Here is a 16,520-nt window from a genome sequence, read left to right on the forward strand (position 1 = left end):
AGAATATATATTTAATACACACATTAGGTAAAAACTGTTTACAATGAAAAATTTCTGCCATGATTATACTGTCAACACTTTAAAAAGGAGAACAACTTAAAAATAATGAGGTTAAAAATATTTCAAGATATACAATTTATAGCTCATTATGTTGCAAAAAGATTGTACAAGTTTCAAGAATTATTGCCAAAAACTGTTCTTTCCACAAAAGAACGCCAGCCCTGCATGCAAGGCACAGCACAGTCACAGCGAAAGCTAGAAGAGCGGTCTCTCAGAGCCTTTTCAAAACACTCACTAGTTAACTACTGCAAGCACATTTGCTTGATACCCACTAGCATTCACTGTGCTATTTTTCGTCATTCCTCTGAAAAGTGCGGTATCCGCTAAAAACTTGCAAGGAATTATGTGCCGATTGTTCATGCAGTGGCTAACGCTGATGAGGAATTATGGCTGAAGTGGGTATGTGCCACAGTTAATGGGAGAACAAGAACAAGCTTTTGTAATATATTGGAGCATTGGACGGGCCACTCCTTACGCTTTTCGCATTGTGCGACGACTGGCTGTTCTTTCCCTGTTTTAAAACGCTTTATAAGTCGTATTAACACGATTGCTTTTTTGACATCAAGCCTGTCTAAGGCAAGTTTGCCAACAAGTCACAAGCACCGACATAACTCAGGGGTACAATACCGGGCTCGCACCTTGCGGACTCGGCTCGAGCCCGACGGTGTCATTGATCCTAGGGTTTTTTTTTTTTTTTTCTAATTTCATGCGTTGTGGTTACATACACCGGTGGCGGTGGCGGACTATTGCGCGTGACCCGAGTTGTGATCGCATAACAGCTTTCGCTGCAAAAAGAAAGTTGGTGGGGGTGCTGGCCGTAGATGGGTTATCCTATGCAGCGTGCCATAACAGACGTGGTTGGTCAGCTCCGTGTCCGTGACTTTTAGAAAGGCAAGGAACAAACAAAAACACCTCCTGCACATAATATTAAAAAAATCGGGCCTGAAAATTACCTTGAGGTATTTCAGCAGAGATGGAGGCAAGGTAACTCCACGATTTCCATGTAAATGAGGATTCCAGTGCACTTCATCGGGAGTGAAGTTCCTCCATGAACTGCCCCTTTCCACATATGTCTGCCTCTCTAAAACATGTACCCACGCATATTTGTTGGTGTAGTCGCAGATCATGCTGGCCAGCTGTGCAGTGAAAAATAGCTGGATGAAATCAACGGCCCAGAAGAAGCGCCGTGGGTTACTCTGGAGTGCACCTCAGACTTAGACCTTCGGGGTTTTGTCTCGAAAGACACTTCACACGCTTGACAGATGCCGACCAGGAATAATGTCCGTAGAACCTTGAGACCTTCAAAATGAGTGAAACTGCTGTGACTATGCACTTCGCCACTCGTGACTACTGATTAAAAAAACAAAATGTGCGCCACACATACAGCCGGCACTCACTCACTGAATTTTGTGGCTTGACGTATCCTTGTCATCAGGGCTAAAATTTGACGTGTCAACATCTTCTTCAGGCTCAGTGCTGCTGATTCCATCCTCAAAATCTGCTGTTGATTCACTCAATTCCCGAGAAACGCGTCGTCTTTTAGGACCATCCGTACGGAAAAACGACGCCATGATTGGCATGCGCACCCAGCTACTTGAAACTTCTTGAGGAGAGATAAAAACATATCTAAAGCAAAAGCAACCAAAACATCACGCATATCATAGTGTGTTTCCCACTTCCTTACATAGAGGTGCGGTAGCGAAAGAGAAGAACACCAAATAGTCGAAATTTCCGGAGCCCTCTGATACGGCCTTTTTAATAATCATATTGTGGTTTTGAGACGTGAAACCCCAGATACTATAAAATATTGAAGCACATCACAGCATCACCAAAACAGAATACCAAGAAGCATGAACAGGCAAACGAAGCGCGTGAAACATCCAGGAAGCCCGCAGTGCACGGCCAATGGATGCGTCCATTGTAACTGTTTGGTCATGCGATTTTAATGCGAGTTACTCTGCCAGAGATGCCAGTGCATGCTGAGGCCGGCACATTTCAAAGGGTGAAACTATTTAATACTATCTGAAACACCGAATACTGATCTCGATGGCCACTGTTACAGCAAGCACTTGGGTGTCTCAATAAGCCAGCTTCTCGTGGGCACAGTGCCTCTCGACGTGAAAAGTGAAACTGTGCAATGTTTTCATACAATTTTGCGATTGTATTGTCTAAGTCTGCACGAAAATACAATAGCAGTAGCCATTACACATAGTATCATGTCTACTTGGCATCAGGCCGTTAAGAAGAAAAAACTTATACAACAACAACAAAAAAAAACAATAAGTGGGATTGCATCAACGAGATTTCGCTGTGCACGGAAGCTGTTTGAGGCATGTGTGATAGTGAAAACTATGCATTCGAATCCATCAGTTGTGCTTGCTGAGGTGTAATATCTATACTCTAGACTGTAACGGCAGTGTTTTTATTAATGGCCAACAAGCTGATAACTTACATCCTGTTTTCTAGCACAATAAAAAAAAACTTTTTCAAGATGAATTTTCACGAAGTTATCACAACACTACCAACAGCCTGTTTTTCGACATGCAATGAAGCATCACGCAGCCATACACAAGTCAAAAGAAAACTTTATTAAGGCACCCTCATGTATGCATTGTAATACTGCATGTGAGAAGGAATATAACTCTGGGAAATCAACTACATCAGTATCACTGCTATAGAACCTAACAGTCAGAAAGGCCTTCAGCATATTCCAGCAGTGCACTAGCTGGGCTGCTGTTCACATATATGGACACCACATGTATGTACCCGCATAGTGCTACCAGTATTGCACATACGTCGATGCTGCTACCTGTGCCCACAGCAAGAGAATTAAGACACACCAGAGAATGGTGAAAGGAAGAAGTGGTGATAGAAAAAGAAAAAGACACAGTCTCTACTAAAAAGAACACAGCCAGTCTCAGTACAGTTTGAAATCATGCCATCCCTAGTGCTGAATTGGTGTATTTTTCAAATTGAATGCCTTTGCACACGTCATCTGCAGAGACCTCAAAGGTTTGCCAGTGTATGATTGTGGCCTGTTATCCCTCTGTGTACTATGCACAAATTCACAACAGGCTATTACTTTATCCTGGCAAATGTCAGGCTAGACTGCACAAAGTGAGCCCTGAAAAAAGCAGAGCAATGCTTCACATTATGAAAGTTTTCATATGGATATGACTGCTTCAGATTGAAACTGACTACATATTTTTTTTAGCTTAAATATCTAAACCAGCACCAGCTAAAGAGGCCTATCTCAATGCACAGACACTAAAGGAGAGGGGAAAAAAGCTGCTATAGCGTAAGACTTAAAAGTATTCAGATGCAAGTTGCAGGTGGCATTTTAGCTCACTTTGGTGTAACTGAAAAGTTTAGCGATCATCAGCATTCCTTTTTCCTAGAGAAAAATCAGCTAAAAGATCGCACATCACTGCCAAGCTACCAGGTGTGATGGCAGCCAAGAGCAAGCTTTGCATGTTAGGTGCGAAAAAGTGCCATCAAGTACACCAATGCTACTGGCACATGTCAGCACAGAGTTGGTCTCCCCATGGCAGGCAATGGCCAGTCTCGATGCAAAGGTCTTCACGTCACTTGGGTGGCTTAAATCCAGTAAACAATGTGCGTGTGCTTTGGAAGTTTCTCTTCCACGGCGGCTTGTGGAAAACACTGTTTTAGTGCTCAATTACTGTGCACAGGCCACTATGAGATGGTGTGCTTCTTTTGTGATTACTATTGCAACAACAGTATGAATTGAGAAGGCAAAATTCACCTAGTCAAGGCAACAAAAAGCTGCTGCTATCACAGTGCATTCAACCCCTCAAAAGATGAGGATGAACTATAGCTGCACCCATCAGTACACAAGGCTTCTATACGAAACATAAAAAGGAACCATTTGCTACTGGACTTCCCAACAAGAGACCGACATTCCGAGCCAAAAGACTGGAGATTACAACAAACAGTGAAATCCTTTTTTTATTATTCTACTATTTACAGTACTTTTAAGAAGAAGAGGTGCACTGCAAGAGCAATAGTTCAGTTTGACTCTGGATGCTTAGAGCTGAGCGAAAGTTGAAACACTTCCTAAAATAGCGCATCCACACAAAGCTGATAGAAAAGATTTAAGTAGCTGACATGTATGTACATACTTTCACCGTACCAGAGAACAAAAAAGTAGCAACTGCAAAAGAAACCTTAGCCATAACAGAGAACAATTAACTTGGAGCTCAATCCAAAGGCCTGAAATGAGACGAGCAATTTGGTCCACGTGACCATCCTTGAAAGTGGAAGGACACAAACCAAGGCACTCTATAGGAAAAAGCAATGCAATGCACAACCACACCTCAACGTGCTATTAAGCACAGATGGGAATGAATGCATAGCAACGTCGATTCGTTCACACTGCAGCCATAACGAGGCACCTGGCTACTTAATGCTTGGCATTAATGTGTCATTTGTTTCAGTCCCATCTGAACCCAACAACTGGACAAAACAGCTCGCAGCCCACTAATCCACAGCACTGGCACACAGTTCAGGTACGAGCTGTGTCAAGACTTGCCAATTGCCCACAGCAATTGTAGGATCAAACACATCATATTTGGAATTAGTGGCTCCAATACGAATCCACAGGCTCCCATTTTGCCCTCCTGAAAAATCCTGGCCACCGAGCGAGTCCGTTAGTTTTCTTTCTTGGCAGGTGCTTGAGATGGCTTGGGTAGAGCCTTCATTACAACCATCGACAGGGGTATCCAGCTCAAGTAGATAATGTGTCCAATCCAATACACACGGGTGTATGCCTGCACACACAAGACACTTCATGATGGCTAGAAATCGTACACTTGACAAACTGCAAGACATGGTCAGTGACAGCAGCAAACACACAGAAAAAGAAAGCAGTGCTACAGAATCACGACATATCCACGAAGAGAATGATGATGAGTGGACGAAGCAGTGGGATCGTCAGGTGTTACCGTAAATCACCCGTGACATTAACCACTCATGCACATAAATGACTGCCAAGGAGTGTACTGTTATAAAAAATGTTTATTTGTCATAACTAGTATGTTGTGTTGAGTTGTGAGTTTCGTTTTGCCTTCATTATTATGGCTTTGTACTGGTATAGGATACAGCCTGAAGTTGGCAAAGACGAGGTCTGGGCGCGTTCCCCTGGTGATTGTTGGTTGTTTTTAATCATAATAAATTCATTGTAGCGCATATCGAGATGTCATCTACTACACAGGCCAGTCGTTATCTGTGATCATCATTGTCATCATCGTCGAGTGTGCATAGTTGGTACCTTGCAGGTGCTGTGCCGTGATGCAAAAAAGAAAATGTGCGGTCTGAAGACACTTGCTGTTCATCGTCATCATTGTCAACCATGGCTACAGCAAACAGTGCCGACAAACATGCCTCGACCACAAGGAGCTTTGCCCTTAAATGTCTGATGCGTTCCTCCACCAGCATGCATTGCATCTGAGGTGTGGTCAAGGGCTCCCTTGGCAATCCACTCCATTTAACCTACTACTGTAGTCTTCTTGTTCAAAGGGGCGTAGAAGTTTTAAGCTGGTCAGTTAATTTTGCTATAATGCTATGTGGCGCAGTTTGAGGCAAGACAGGGATGGCAAGTTCAAACAGCAAAGTCACATATGATGCAGGAATTTGTGGAAATACAGTCGAACCCACATATAACAGCCCCACTTAAAACAAACTTTCGCTTAAAACAAACAATATCCACGTGACCGTCAAAATATACATTGGTTCAATGGCACTAAATTGCACTTATAACGAACGTCCCTGAGCGCTGCTGATCGGTTACAGCGAACGGAGTCAGCGGTATGCCGACTTCCCCGGAAACCAATTACGACCACCGATCAGGCATCGGCGAGGTGCCCATACATTCTTATTGTTAAACGCTGACCTTGCCTCCGCGCCCCTCTAGTTGCCCCTCTCCTTGACCGCTTTTTGTTACGCACCCCTCCGTCCTCCCCCCCCCCCCCCCCCGCTACCTTGAGTACCCCGCATCGCCAGACGAGGCCCGTGTTTTCACACTGCCACTGATCTTTCGAAGACCGGTCGGCCATCAACCCTGTTTTTGATCGCTGGTACTGTCGTTGGCGTCGCCGACCTGGAGTGACCAGACCATTTGCCAACATCGTCGGCCACCGACTGTATCCGATAGTCTGCGTCTAGTGCACGCGCGTACGCTACCCCACCAACTCTGATAATTTGCGATTAGTTTCGTGTTTAGGACTTCTTTTCGCTCACTGCGCACTCGGCTGAGCATGCCTTCCGCGCGCATGCGGAAGCGCGAAAACGACTGTTAATTTGTGCGGAACGAATCCCGAAATATCGAAGTTCGTGAGGCCACACAACGAAACGATTTTTTGACAACGGCCGCCGATTCTTCGAACACCGCCGTGCGCACCGATTCAGGTGGCCATGCACTCTTTCCAAGTTTTTCTACGTGCAAGTTTCGCGGACCTTTCAAGCAAGCTACCCAACTTGCCTCCTTCCCGTGTGTTTTGGTTTTCAAGGTCGCCCTCCCGCCGTATCCTCCCCTCTCTTTATCGCAACTCCTTGCCCTTCTTTCGCAAGTCTGCTCCCTCTCTTGTTCACAACCCCTTCGCCCGCCTCCGTCGCTCCGCAATGCCCGCCACGCTGGCTTGAATTAGTTTCGTTTTCTGACAGAAAACGGGCCTAGAGCTGTTCCACGCGCTCTAACATGTGTGTGGCGTGTGCGCGTCTTGCTCGCTCTTGGTGTGTGTGTGTGTGGTCATGATGGCCGACGGGAGGACTAGCACGCTTTTTCGTGCTGCTCAACAAAACGTCGAAACTGACCGCTTGGCTTGAGCGTAATCAGCCCGTTAGGTGCCGCGTTGCAGAGCGCTTGCTCATAGCTGTTGACCACCTGGCAGCCAACTTGCCGCTTCGGGTGTCCCGGTATTCAGCTTTGGAGGTGGTGAATATTTTGTGGGCGGCGGTGACGACTAAATGCGTGCGAAAATTTTTTTGCGAGGCCGACTTCGTCGACGTCGGGCCCGACGCCGAGCCTGAACCTTCTGAACTGCGGCGGCAATTTGTGGCAGCGCGTCGACTCCGACCTGGGAGAGCGGGTGGGACATCTGTTGCGATGGTTTAATGAGGGCCGATGGTGATGCCGACACTGCGGAACCGTGCACGGATTTGGGCATTGTGAATGAAGTACATGGCGAGAGCGATTTGGACGAATCGGATTGCGAGAACAGCGAAACTCTGGAACCGGTGTCTCATGCAGCTTATGCCATGGGCCTCGACGAACGAGCACCCTGCCGTTTTAAATGAACTCGAGACCGCGCTTATCGCTTCTGCTCTTCGAAACACGTGCATCACGGACTTTTGGGGGCAAAAAAAAAAGTTTGTGTTTTCACGCGCAACTTTTTTTTAAAAGCTGTGTTTCATTTACTACGAACTTCGGGATACAGCGAACGGATGCCACATCACGCTCAGGTTCGTTATAAGTGGGCTCGACTGTATAGCTCTGAAAATGCCATGAAGTCAGATGCAAAATGTATGGTATGGAACATCACCTACTGTTCATGCTGACTGTTCAGAAATGCTAGATTCATTTACAATGAGGTAACTGACTTATGCTAATGAGCCTCTGTAACATGCCCTGCATGAGATTGCGATTTCTGTGAACTCAAACATAGCTACATGGCAGAAAGCAATACAATGCAGGGTTAAAAAAAAGCTTGTGCTTCTGTTCAAAAAATTGCTCGCATGCTCTCACAGGGATTCATACATTAACTCTCATATGCAGCAGGAACCCCCACTCACGAAAATACTGTAGACAACCTCCTACACACATTTTACATATATCTGTTGTTGCATTTCATGTCAGACTCAGCCTTTCCCATCTTGGTAAGAATACTTCTTGAGAGCAAGCATAGCTTCTTAGGAGTGGGAAATGCCCGTATACTAACGTGCACATTTATCTGTCAAAAGCGGAGAGTGACTTGGTGTTCATAAAGAATCCTTCCATTAAGGCCCTTTCTTGTGCTCTGTTTTTTTTTTTATTTAATTCACAGCTTATTATTTTCCATAACCTAATTTAAGAAAACTGGTGCAAAGATTATGCAAAAACACCTCTGTTGACATTGACTCGGGCCACAGATCACAAAATCCTCACAAAACATTCTGCCGATTACCGCGCAAAAGATTGCTCGTATTAAGTGGCAGCAAGTGATGAGGAAGCACGAATAAACTGAAAAAGCAATAAAGCCCAACGGCTTTTCTGCAGAATGCTACACACCAAAGTAAAACACTGTCCAAATTGTAGCTGCTGCAAATTACAATAAAAAGGACGAGAGGCTGTTTCTTTCTGTAAATACGTAGATAGAAATCGGCTCTCGCGCATCCTTCGTGTAATGTCAAGAGGCTATACGAAGAAAACAGCACTAAATAAAAAAGCACAGAACCAATGTTTACGTAACCTTGCAACATTGCGCTGTTTAATAAATATGCAATAACCAAAAGCTCAATACCTTCCTTTGCTAACGCTTGTCTGTGAAAGCCCAGAATTCAAGTCATGTCTTTATTTAACTAATATCTCTCCATGTTTTTATAATGCGACAATATTAATAAGCTGCCCCTGTTTAAACCTTCTCAGCCAGAACTTGTGCTTATGTAAGTGCACCAACCTAGCAGTAGTGATGTTGATGAACAGCGAGTGTTAAAGGTGCACTAGATAGTAAGAAATCTTGTGGAGTGTGCCTCTCATAGAGACGGACCAACTATTGACACAGAAAATAATGCTGCTTGGCTACCTATAGAGCAGCCACATTCCTTCAACACACATGCTGTTGTACAGTGTCAATAAGAAGACATAAACATGCCTCCCATTCAGACACATACGTTTCGAAAGGAGAATAAAAAGCAAACTTAACAGAGACATCAATCGCTGCTGCCATCTATAAGAATCACTATTGGTAAAACATTCAGTAATCCTGGCGTCCGGGGTGCCCGCTCTCAACTGGCTACCCAACTTTTACAAGGGGAAAGACATCCCAAGACATCTCAAGTTTATGGTTTTAAGAGACAATGAGAATTTTTGAGTAAGCATACGTTGTACTTCCAATCATTATACAGTCAAGCTTACACACAGCGGCCTCACTTAAAATGAACCTTCGCTTAACACGTAGATAACCGCATGACCGTGGAAATATACATTTCAATTGACTGTGGAAATATACATTTTAATTGCACAAAATGAGACTTACAGCGAACGTCTCTGAGCGCTGCTAATCGCTTACACCAACAGCAAACGGAGTCTGCGCTCCAGTGACTTCCCAGGAAACCTCTTTTGACCCCGGATAAGCCATCGGCGAGGTTCCCCTAGGTTTTTATTGTTAAGAGCTAACCCTGCTTCCCCAGCCCTCTAATTGTCACTCTCAGCAACTGTTTTTTGTTGCACACCCCTCTGTACTTCATACTCCCGCAACTCTTTTGACCTCTAGCATGGTTTGGCTTACAATTAAAAGTCTGAATTAAAGCACAAAAACTACACTGACCACTTGTTTTAAATAGCCCTGCAACGCTTCTTCATGTAACCAACTAATGGCCTTATTAAGAGACTTCATGTGTCTACCGCTGCAAAACTTTTTTGAATTTTACAAGTACGAGTAGAGTTGCACAGATTTGTTACATGCTGTAATTGCTTTCTCTCACCCCAACAGGTGCAATGGAAACTAAGCTTAGGGAAAAGAAGACATTTCACGTGTGCATTGTGATTTTCAGCACTTTCTCTGTTTTGCTTAAAACGTGTGTCTGACAGTATGATCAAGAGCACATGCGTGGGAGCTCTCTGCAGCAGTGTCAGCAACTATGCATCTGACGATGCTCAAACTAGCGAGTCAGTGGCTGCTATACTAGTAGGTATATGGCCTGATCATTTGAGTGTACGGCATCATTTGTTGTAAGAACAGGGAGAGATTTCGAACATTCAGAATTAACTCTAAGCCACGTGCTCTAGTATAATGTTGGACTCATGTATTCTCATGAGCCTCAACTACTAACTGGCGGCTTTTACTGACCATGCTGACAAAGTGTAGCAAGGCCCCTTTAACCCAGACCACCCCCATGTATACACCCAAGAGTGTGCGCAACATCCAGTGGTGTACGTGTCACAGCATCTGTCCTGGTAGGTGTGAACAATATCCAATCACACTAGAAAGAGCATTGGCATGTTAATTGCTTCTGATTGCTCAGATGTGCCGCACATACTTTGGAAGAACAGTCTGGCGGGCTAGTTGTTTTAAGACCATTATTTCTAGAACAAGCATCAAAAAATTAACACAGACACAAGAAACATGACAGACAGTGATGAGTACTGCTGCCAAATGTTTACTTTAAGAAACAGTTGGTAGTAGCATCCGTTCTTGTCTGTCGTGTTTCTTTGTGAATTCTACACTAACTACATACAAGTTTGGCAGTGCTTTTGCAGTGCACGGGAAGTACAGACGTACCTCAATGTACCGCTGGTGCGACAGCAGCACAAAGGGCACGATGCAGTATCCAAACATGACAAGCACGTAGACCTTGAGAAGAAGGAAGCGAGGCAGCCGCAGGTAGGGATGGTAGATGAGCTGCTTGAGGCGCGGCAGCCGCTCAATCACCTCCAGGGCATCCCGCTCAAACTTCATCACAATGAACTCATTGAAGAAGCAGACATAGTAGCCCGAATGCAGACCGTGCCACAGTGCCAGGAAAAACAAAGCACTCAGTTGAGACAGCTGCTTGTTGCCAAGGAAGCGCAGACGCTTGAACACGTACCTGCGTACCAAACTTAGAGTGAGTCACCCGCCAGCACAGAAGAGTTCATTCGAAAATGGCAGCACAATGTGTCCATAAGCTTGCACTATGCTTCTTTCCAGAGCCTCCTACCGCATAGAGAAAATTTTCTCAAATTTTCAAAAGCTTATTTCCCTAGGCTGACATATGCAGTTGAAATGTAACATACAACATCAACAATGATAACAGCAAAAATAAACAAAACTTAACACTTAACGACTTTGAAAGCTGCTGCTGTAGACGGTAAGTTTGCAGGCAAGTTGGCGGTTCATGATCACAGCTTACAGTGATTAAGAAACTTGAACGAAAAAGTAAAGTACACTCGCGATAATTCAAACTCCTATAATTCATACTTTTGATTATTTCAAACAAAATTCAATTTTTTTTGTTGGCCTATATTCTTTCAATGTACTTAAAATCCTATTGAAGCTCTGTCATTTGGTGAAACCATACTTCTTGCGGTTTCATACTAGAAAGCATCTGCTGCTTTCCCACTACTATTTAAAAATTTGTGTGCTTATATAATCCTAACAGTCTAAAAATGAATACTAAGCACCTCAGGCCTTCAAGAAAAAAGGCTTTACCAGTAAACAAATGTTTTAAACGAAGCACACTCATAGTAAACTGAATTGATTCTCAAGTGGTACGAAGAGCTTTGTGCTGAAGGCACATCTAGCAAAAAAGAAGTTGGCAATTCGCAATTTCTTTAGAAGGTCTGATCAGCAGTAGATAGAGAATAAACTAATGAATTTTACACCTCTGCTTTCTGTATATTGCATGCAGTTAGGGATTAAAAATGCATAAATTTTTTAATGTCATAAAAAGAATACCTAATGATAAAGTGTGTTGTCAGCTTGCCGAGATTCATATATCCGAGAACTTCTGACCATTCAAACTTCTAGATGATTCAAACAGAATTCAAAGGTCACTTGCCAAGAGTCAACTATAAAGCGAAAATCTAGAATTTTTGCTCCTTGCTCATCCATTGCTGACAGACATGACAAAAGTAATTGAGATATATTGGGCGCGAGGCCCACCACTGGAGGACTGAGCGCTGCAATCGTGGTGACGTGCAAAGTTGGATCACGTGATCTCGCCCTGCTCTCACAATGGTAAGCTGGCGGTTGGATGCGTTGTTTTTAACTGCAACTTTACGGTGTTTTCGCTTTTGAACTGCGTTGTTTTGGTCTCACTTCATCTGTGCGGACTCCAACAGACTACACAATTCAGAAAGTTGCAGTGGAGGTTATCGGTGGCGCATTACATCCCGCTACGTACGCAATGCCACTGTAATGGCCGCTGGCAGTGCCACTGTCATTTCTTTTTTTACTTCAAGCCCATACGGCTAAAATCAGCATCGACCAGGACTCTTCACATAAAAGCAGAAAGTTTCAGTTACTACACAGGGCCTCGTCCACAAGGAAAAATTAAAGTGCAAACAGTCCTATTTATGTATATATTATAATACGACGTACATGTGGAGGAAGTTGCCGTCATCACATTTAAGAATGTGCGCCGTCATCTCAATTGCCAGAGTCAAAATAAAGCCCAGAAGTCCCATTATTTCCCTCAATTTTTGTTGATTTAACATTTTCCAGGCTATTTTGTGGCCAGTTGCTTCTGCTTGTTCTGCCAGCGCATTCTACAAGATCTTTCTTATATCACACAGTCTGCTAAAGCTACTTCTCTTGCCAAGGTAATTTTTACTGCAGTCTGAGACCCCCCCACTTTTCTATATGAGTGTCTGTCTTCATGTGTGTACCCGACCACACAGGTTTCTGTACGCCAGTGGTGTAGCCAGGGGGTGGCACACCAAACTCGTGCACACACCCCTCCCCCCCCCCCCCCCTTGACATTTTTTTCCCATGGCATGTAGCACACAAAATAACAATCGACCACATCTGCCTACCCTGCCCCCCCGTAGTGTGGCTCCCTCCGTAAAAAGTTTCTGCCTACGCCCCTGCCATCGGCGACTTCAGTTAACATGGTGCCTTGTTTATACGTCTGTAGAATGGGCCTACATCCACTCTTACTCCTATTCAATCTTGTTTTCACCTACAGGCGAAAATGCGGTCAGTCTCGAAAACTGATTCATCCTCTAATATGTGCCGGGAAATTTCACACAGCTTATGAATGAAGCTGTGAAAAAAAAATAGTACACTGGCCTTTTTACTGAAGCATGAAATTGCCATTTAAATTACGGTATGCAAGACATACCTCGCAGCATGCTCGTTCAAGGGCGCTAAATAATACGGCTGGCACGCAGTTCATTTGCTATGGTACCGTATTTTTGCGCATATAACCCGCCCCTGCATATAATCCGCACCCCCACTTTCAGCTCACCGAGAAAGGAAAAAAAAAATCCTCGCGTATTGCCCGCACATTTGATATACAGGAAAGGCTGTACAAAAGCTACTGCTCAAGCAACATGCACATATGTAGACAGAAAAAGCATTATTTAGCAAATAGAATACGCTGTCTGCAAGGCCAGTCGCAATTCACTCACTGTCGCTGCTCTCGCTAGAGCTATCACTTTTTTTTTTTCCAAAGTTTTTTATTTTCACCAAAACAAATACAACAGCGAAAAATTGGGAGACGGCAAAAAAGCTGCAGTTATTGCAGCTTGACTAAGCACTGTCCACCCTACGTCAGCAATGACAGGGTGAAAACGAAATACAATAAAAACGAAAAAAAAAACAAATATTATAGAGCAGGAAACAATTCAAGCAGAAGACAAAGTAAATGACAGGCCAAGATATACAAACAAAAAGGAATATTTCATAAACACATGAGCACAGTAATTTGCAAAGTATGTATCATCGCTTTCGTACATAAGAAAGGTACACAATGAGGTTACACAAAAGAAATAATAATGGAAAAAATATATAAAGGTACACAATAAATGATGCAAAGCAATACAGAGTGACCTATGTAAACAGTACAAATCTACAAGAATAGTGTTTGCACATCGATATTGTTTAATGTGTCAATTTTTATGTCTTCCTGCTCGTATTAGTTCAATATAGTAGGTAGTATGTGGCTAAGTCTTTGGGTGCCGTAATTGGTGCAAGATAACGGAATTTTCCGCGGGGGCTTATATAGATGGAAGTAAATGGTTTGTGTATGTTCAAGATTTGCAAGTATCAGGAATGCGTCAAGTTTCCCTCTGTTCGCGCTAATATAGGATTGTAACAACCTGAATTTGTATATGTCATTTGTCTTAACAATTTTATGTTTAACAAAGAGTTGTCCTGTGTGTTCAAGGTACGATATGTTTTCTATTGCCCTAATCGCCCTTTCTTTTTTGAAGTATCTTTAGCCTATTTAAATTTGTTCACGTAGTGTTTGCCCATACCAAAGCGCAGTAGTTCAAGTGGGCATGGAAAAGAGCCTGATATAAGAGTCGCTTTACAGTAACGGGCAAAAGACGTCGACAACGATTTAGAGTGCCAACCACGGGTCTCAACTTTAAACTAATGTGATCTGTATGCTCATTCCAGGACATATGTTCATTAAAAACTACTCCAAGCGTCTTAATGAATTTGGTCACTGCAATTTTGTAGGGGCCTAGGGTAACATAATTTGGTACATGCAGGGATATGCCGAGAGCTCGGAAAAGGACACATTTTGTTTTTGATTCATTTAACGTTAAATTGTTCTTGGTAGACCATTCACGAAGCTTATAACATGTGCTGGCTGCTAAAGCCCCGAGAGTACTGAAATCTTTTCCAGTAAAAAATATAGTGCAGTCATCAGCATATATTATGAAGTTACAATTTTCACAAATTCTGACTATATCACTTAAGCCTTAGTCCTCACTATTATGCACAAGGTCATCTTCGGTTCCATCCATGTTGTTTGTGATGCAGCATTTCTTGAATCTTTTTCGCACCATCTCACCTGGAATGGCCTTCCATGCCTTGGCAATCCACTTGCAGAATAGGGCAATATCAGGCCTTCGGACTCGTCCTGTCGGCGTCAAGTCGTAGCAGCCTTCGCCCATCCACTCGGCGTAATAGCGCTTGACATGCTCTTTGAAGGGCTTGTTAAGCGACACATCTAGAGGCTGCAACATTGACGTCATTCCACCGGGTATAACATCTAAGTCGGTGCTGTTGCGTGAAAGGCGGTCCTTCACTTCCTCAGTTGTGTGGCCCCACGGAACGAGTCAAGAACGAGCATGGACCTCTTTGCGAGCATCGTATCGTGCCTCTTCTCCCATACCGTCTTGATCCAGTCTACGAACAAGACACTGTTCATCCACGCATTCTCGTGTGCGCGCACCACCACACCGGCAGGCAAATGAACCTTTGGTAGAGTTTTCCTTTTCAAGATGACGTACGGTCGCAGTTGCGTGCCGTCGGCGAAGGCACAAAGCAAGACTGTAATGCGCAGTTTCGTGTTCCCGCCGGTCAGCACACTCATCGAACTGCTGCCCGTCTTCTCAATCGTTGTGTCCAACGGCATTTCAAAATAAACAGGAGTTTCATCAGCATTGCCGATTTGCGAGAAAATGTAATTGTGCTGCTTTCGCAGGCTAATTACATATCTCTGGTACTTGAGCAGCTTCTCCTCATAAGAAGCCTGCAAGCGTTGACATATTGTAGTCCACCGTCTGATTGAGAGCCCTTGCCGCTTCATAAAGCGGCGCAGCCATCCGCGGCTCGCACGAAACTCGTGAGGTAGGCCTAGCTCTCTTGAAAGCTGCCGCGCTTCCACTTGGGCCATCTCGGTCGATACGGCGTGACCCCTGCTTCTCATGTCTTCGGTGAACTTTACTAGCTCCGCCTCCAGCTCAGGGTAGGCACCAGTCTTGGGGCCACGAAATGACCTACGGTCGCGGTGCGCGGCTTGTAGGCTCTCTTTCTTTTTTCTCCACAGTCACACGCAGGACTCGTCCACATCGTGCCGTCTTCCCGCTTTGCGATTTCCGAATTTCTCGGCGACGGTGATGATCTTAAGCTTTTGCTGCGCCGTGAAGGCCTGCTGCCGTACGCTACTCATGGTGACAGAACAGATCGACTTAGGCTTGGCGAACGGGTCGAGATGTGGAGAACTAGTGGCATCGGCGAGGTAAAGAGTGCTCACACTCGGCGACAACTTGACAGCACTACCCCTTCCAGTACACTGTAACAGCACCCTGGAAACAACAGAACCGAAATATATGCCTGCTACCGCGTCAAAAAGTAGTACACTAATTTACTGATATCTCTATAGGCACTATAATATCCCATTTGCCTTGCTGAAATAAATACTGCTTTATTTATTATGGAACTTACTTTATTTATTATGAAACTTTCTTAGACAGAACCACCTTTTTGGCAAGTCCTTTCCAAAAGTAAACATGGCGTCCGTGACGTAGGGACATGTGGAGGGTCACTGAGCGGCCGCGCACGTTCAAAAAATATACTTGTGGTGTGACAGTGAGATTTTACACTGAACAACCGAATTGTCTCTCCCCAAATGTTTTTCTAAACGCTTCAACAATGCAAGCAAGCGAAGCCAAAATCGGCCACAAGCTGCCGTGCTACTTGCGGAGCAACACGAATTTGCGGAAACCGCCTCCGTAGCCTTCGCTACACTGTTAAAGGGCTTCACAGCACCACACGCATTGCTGTGAAGCAGCACTATAGGAAAAA

General features: G+C 44.2%; 1 protein-coding gene across 1 annotated transcript in view; it reads right to left on the reverse strand.

Moving 5' to 3' along the window:
• Window positions 1–4,360: 4,360 nt before the first annotated feature.
• The window catches only part of nes (lysophosphatidylcholine acyltransferase 3 protein nessy), a 179,714-nt gene continuing 167,554 nt past the window's right edge, over window positions 4,361–16,520 (reverse strand). The window contains exons 11-12 of the mRNA XM_037420032.2: window positions 10,557–10,863; window positions 4,361–4,850 (exon numbers count right to left, since the gene is read on the reverse strand). Of these exons, the coding sequence (XP_037275929.2) occupies window positions 4,731–4,850; window positions 10,557–10,863 (427 nt within the window). The 3' untranslated portion in view covers window positions 4,361–4,730. The remainder of the gene's footprint in view (window positions 4,851–10,556; window positions 10,864–16,520) is intronic.

This window comes from Rhipicephalus microplus, chromosome 3, assembly GCF_043290135.1.
Source record: "Rhipicephalus microplus isolate Deutch F79 chromosome 3, USDA_Rmic, whole genome shotgun sequence".
Classification (NCBI taxonomy): Eukaryota; Metazoa; Arthropoda; class Arachnida; order Ixodida; family Ixodidae; genus Rhipicephalus; species Rhipicephalus microplus.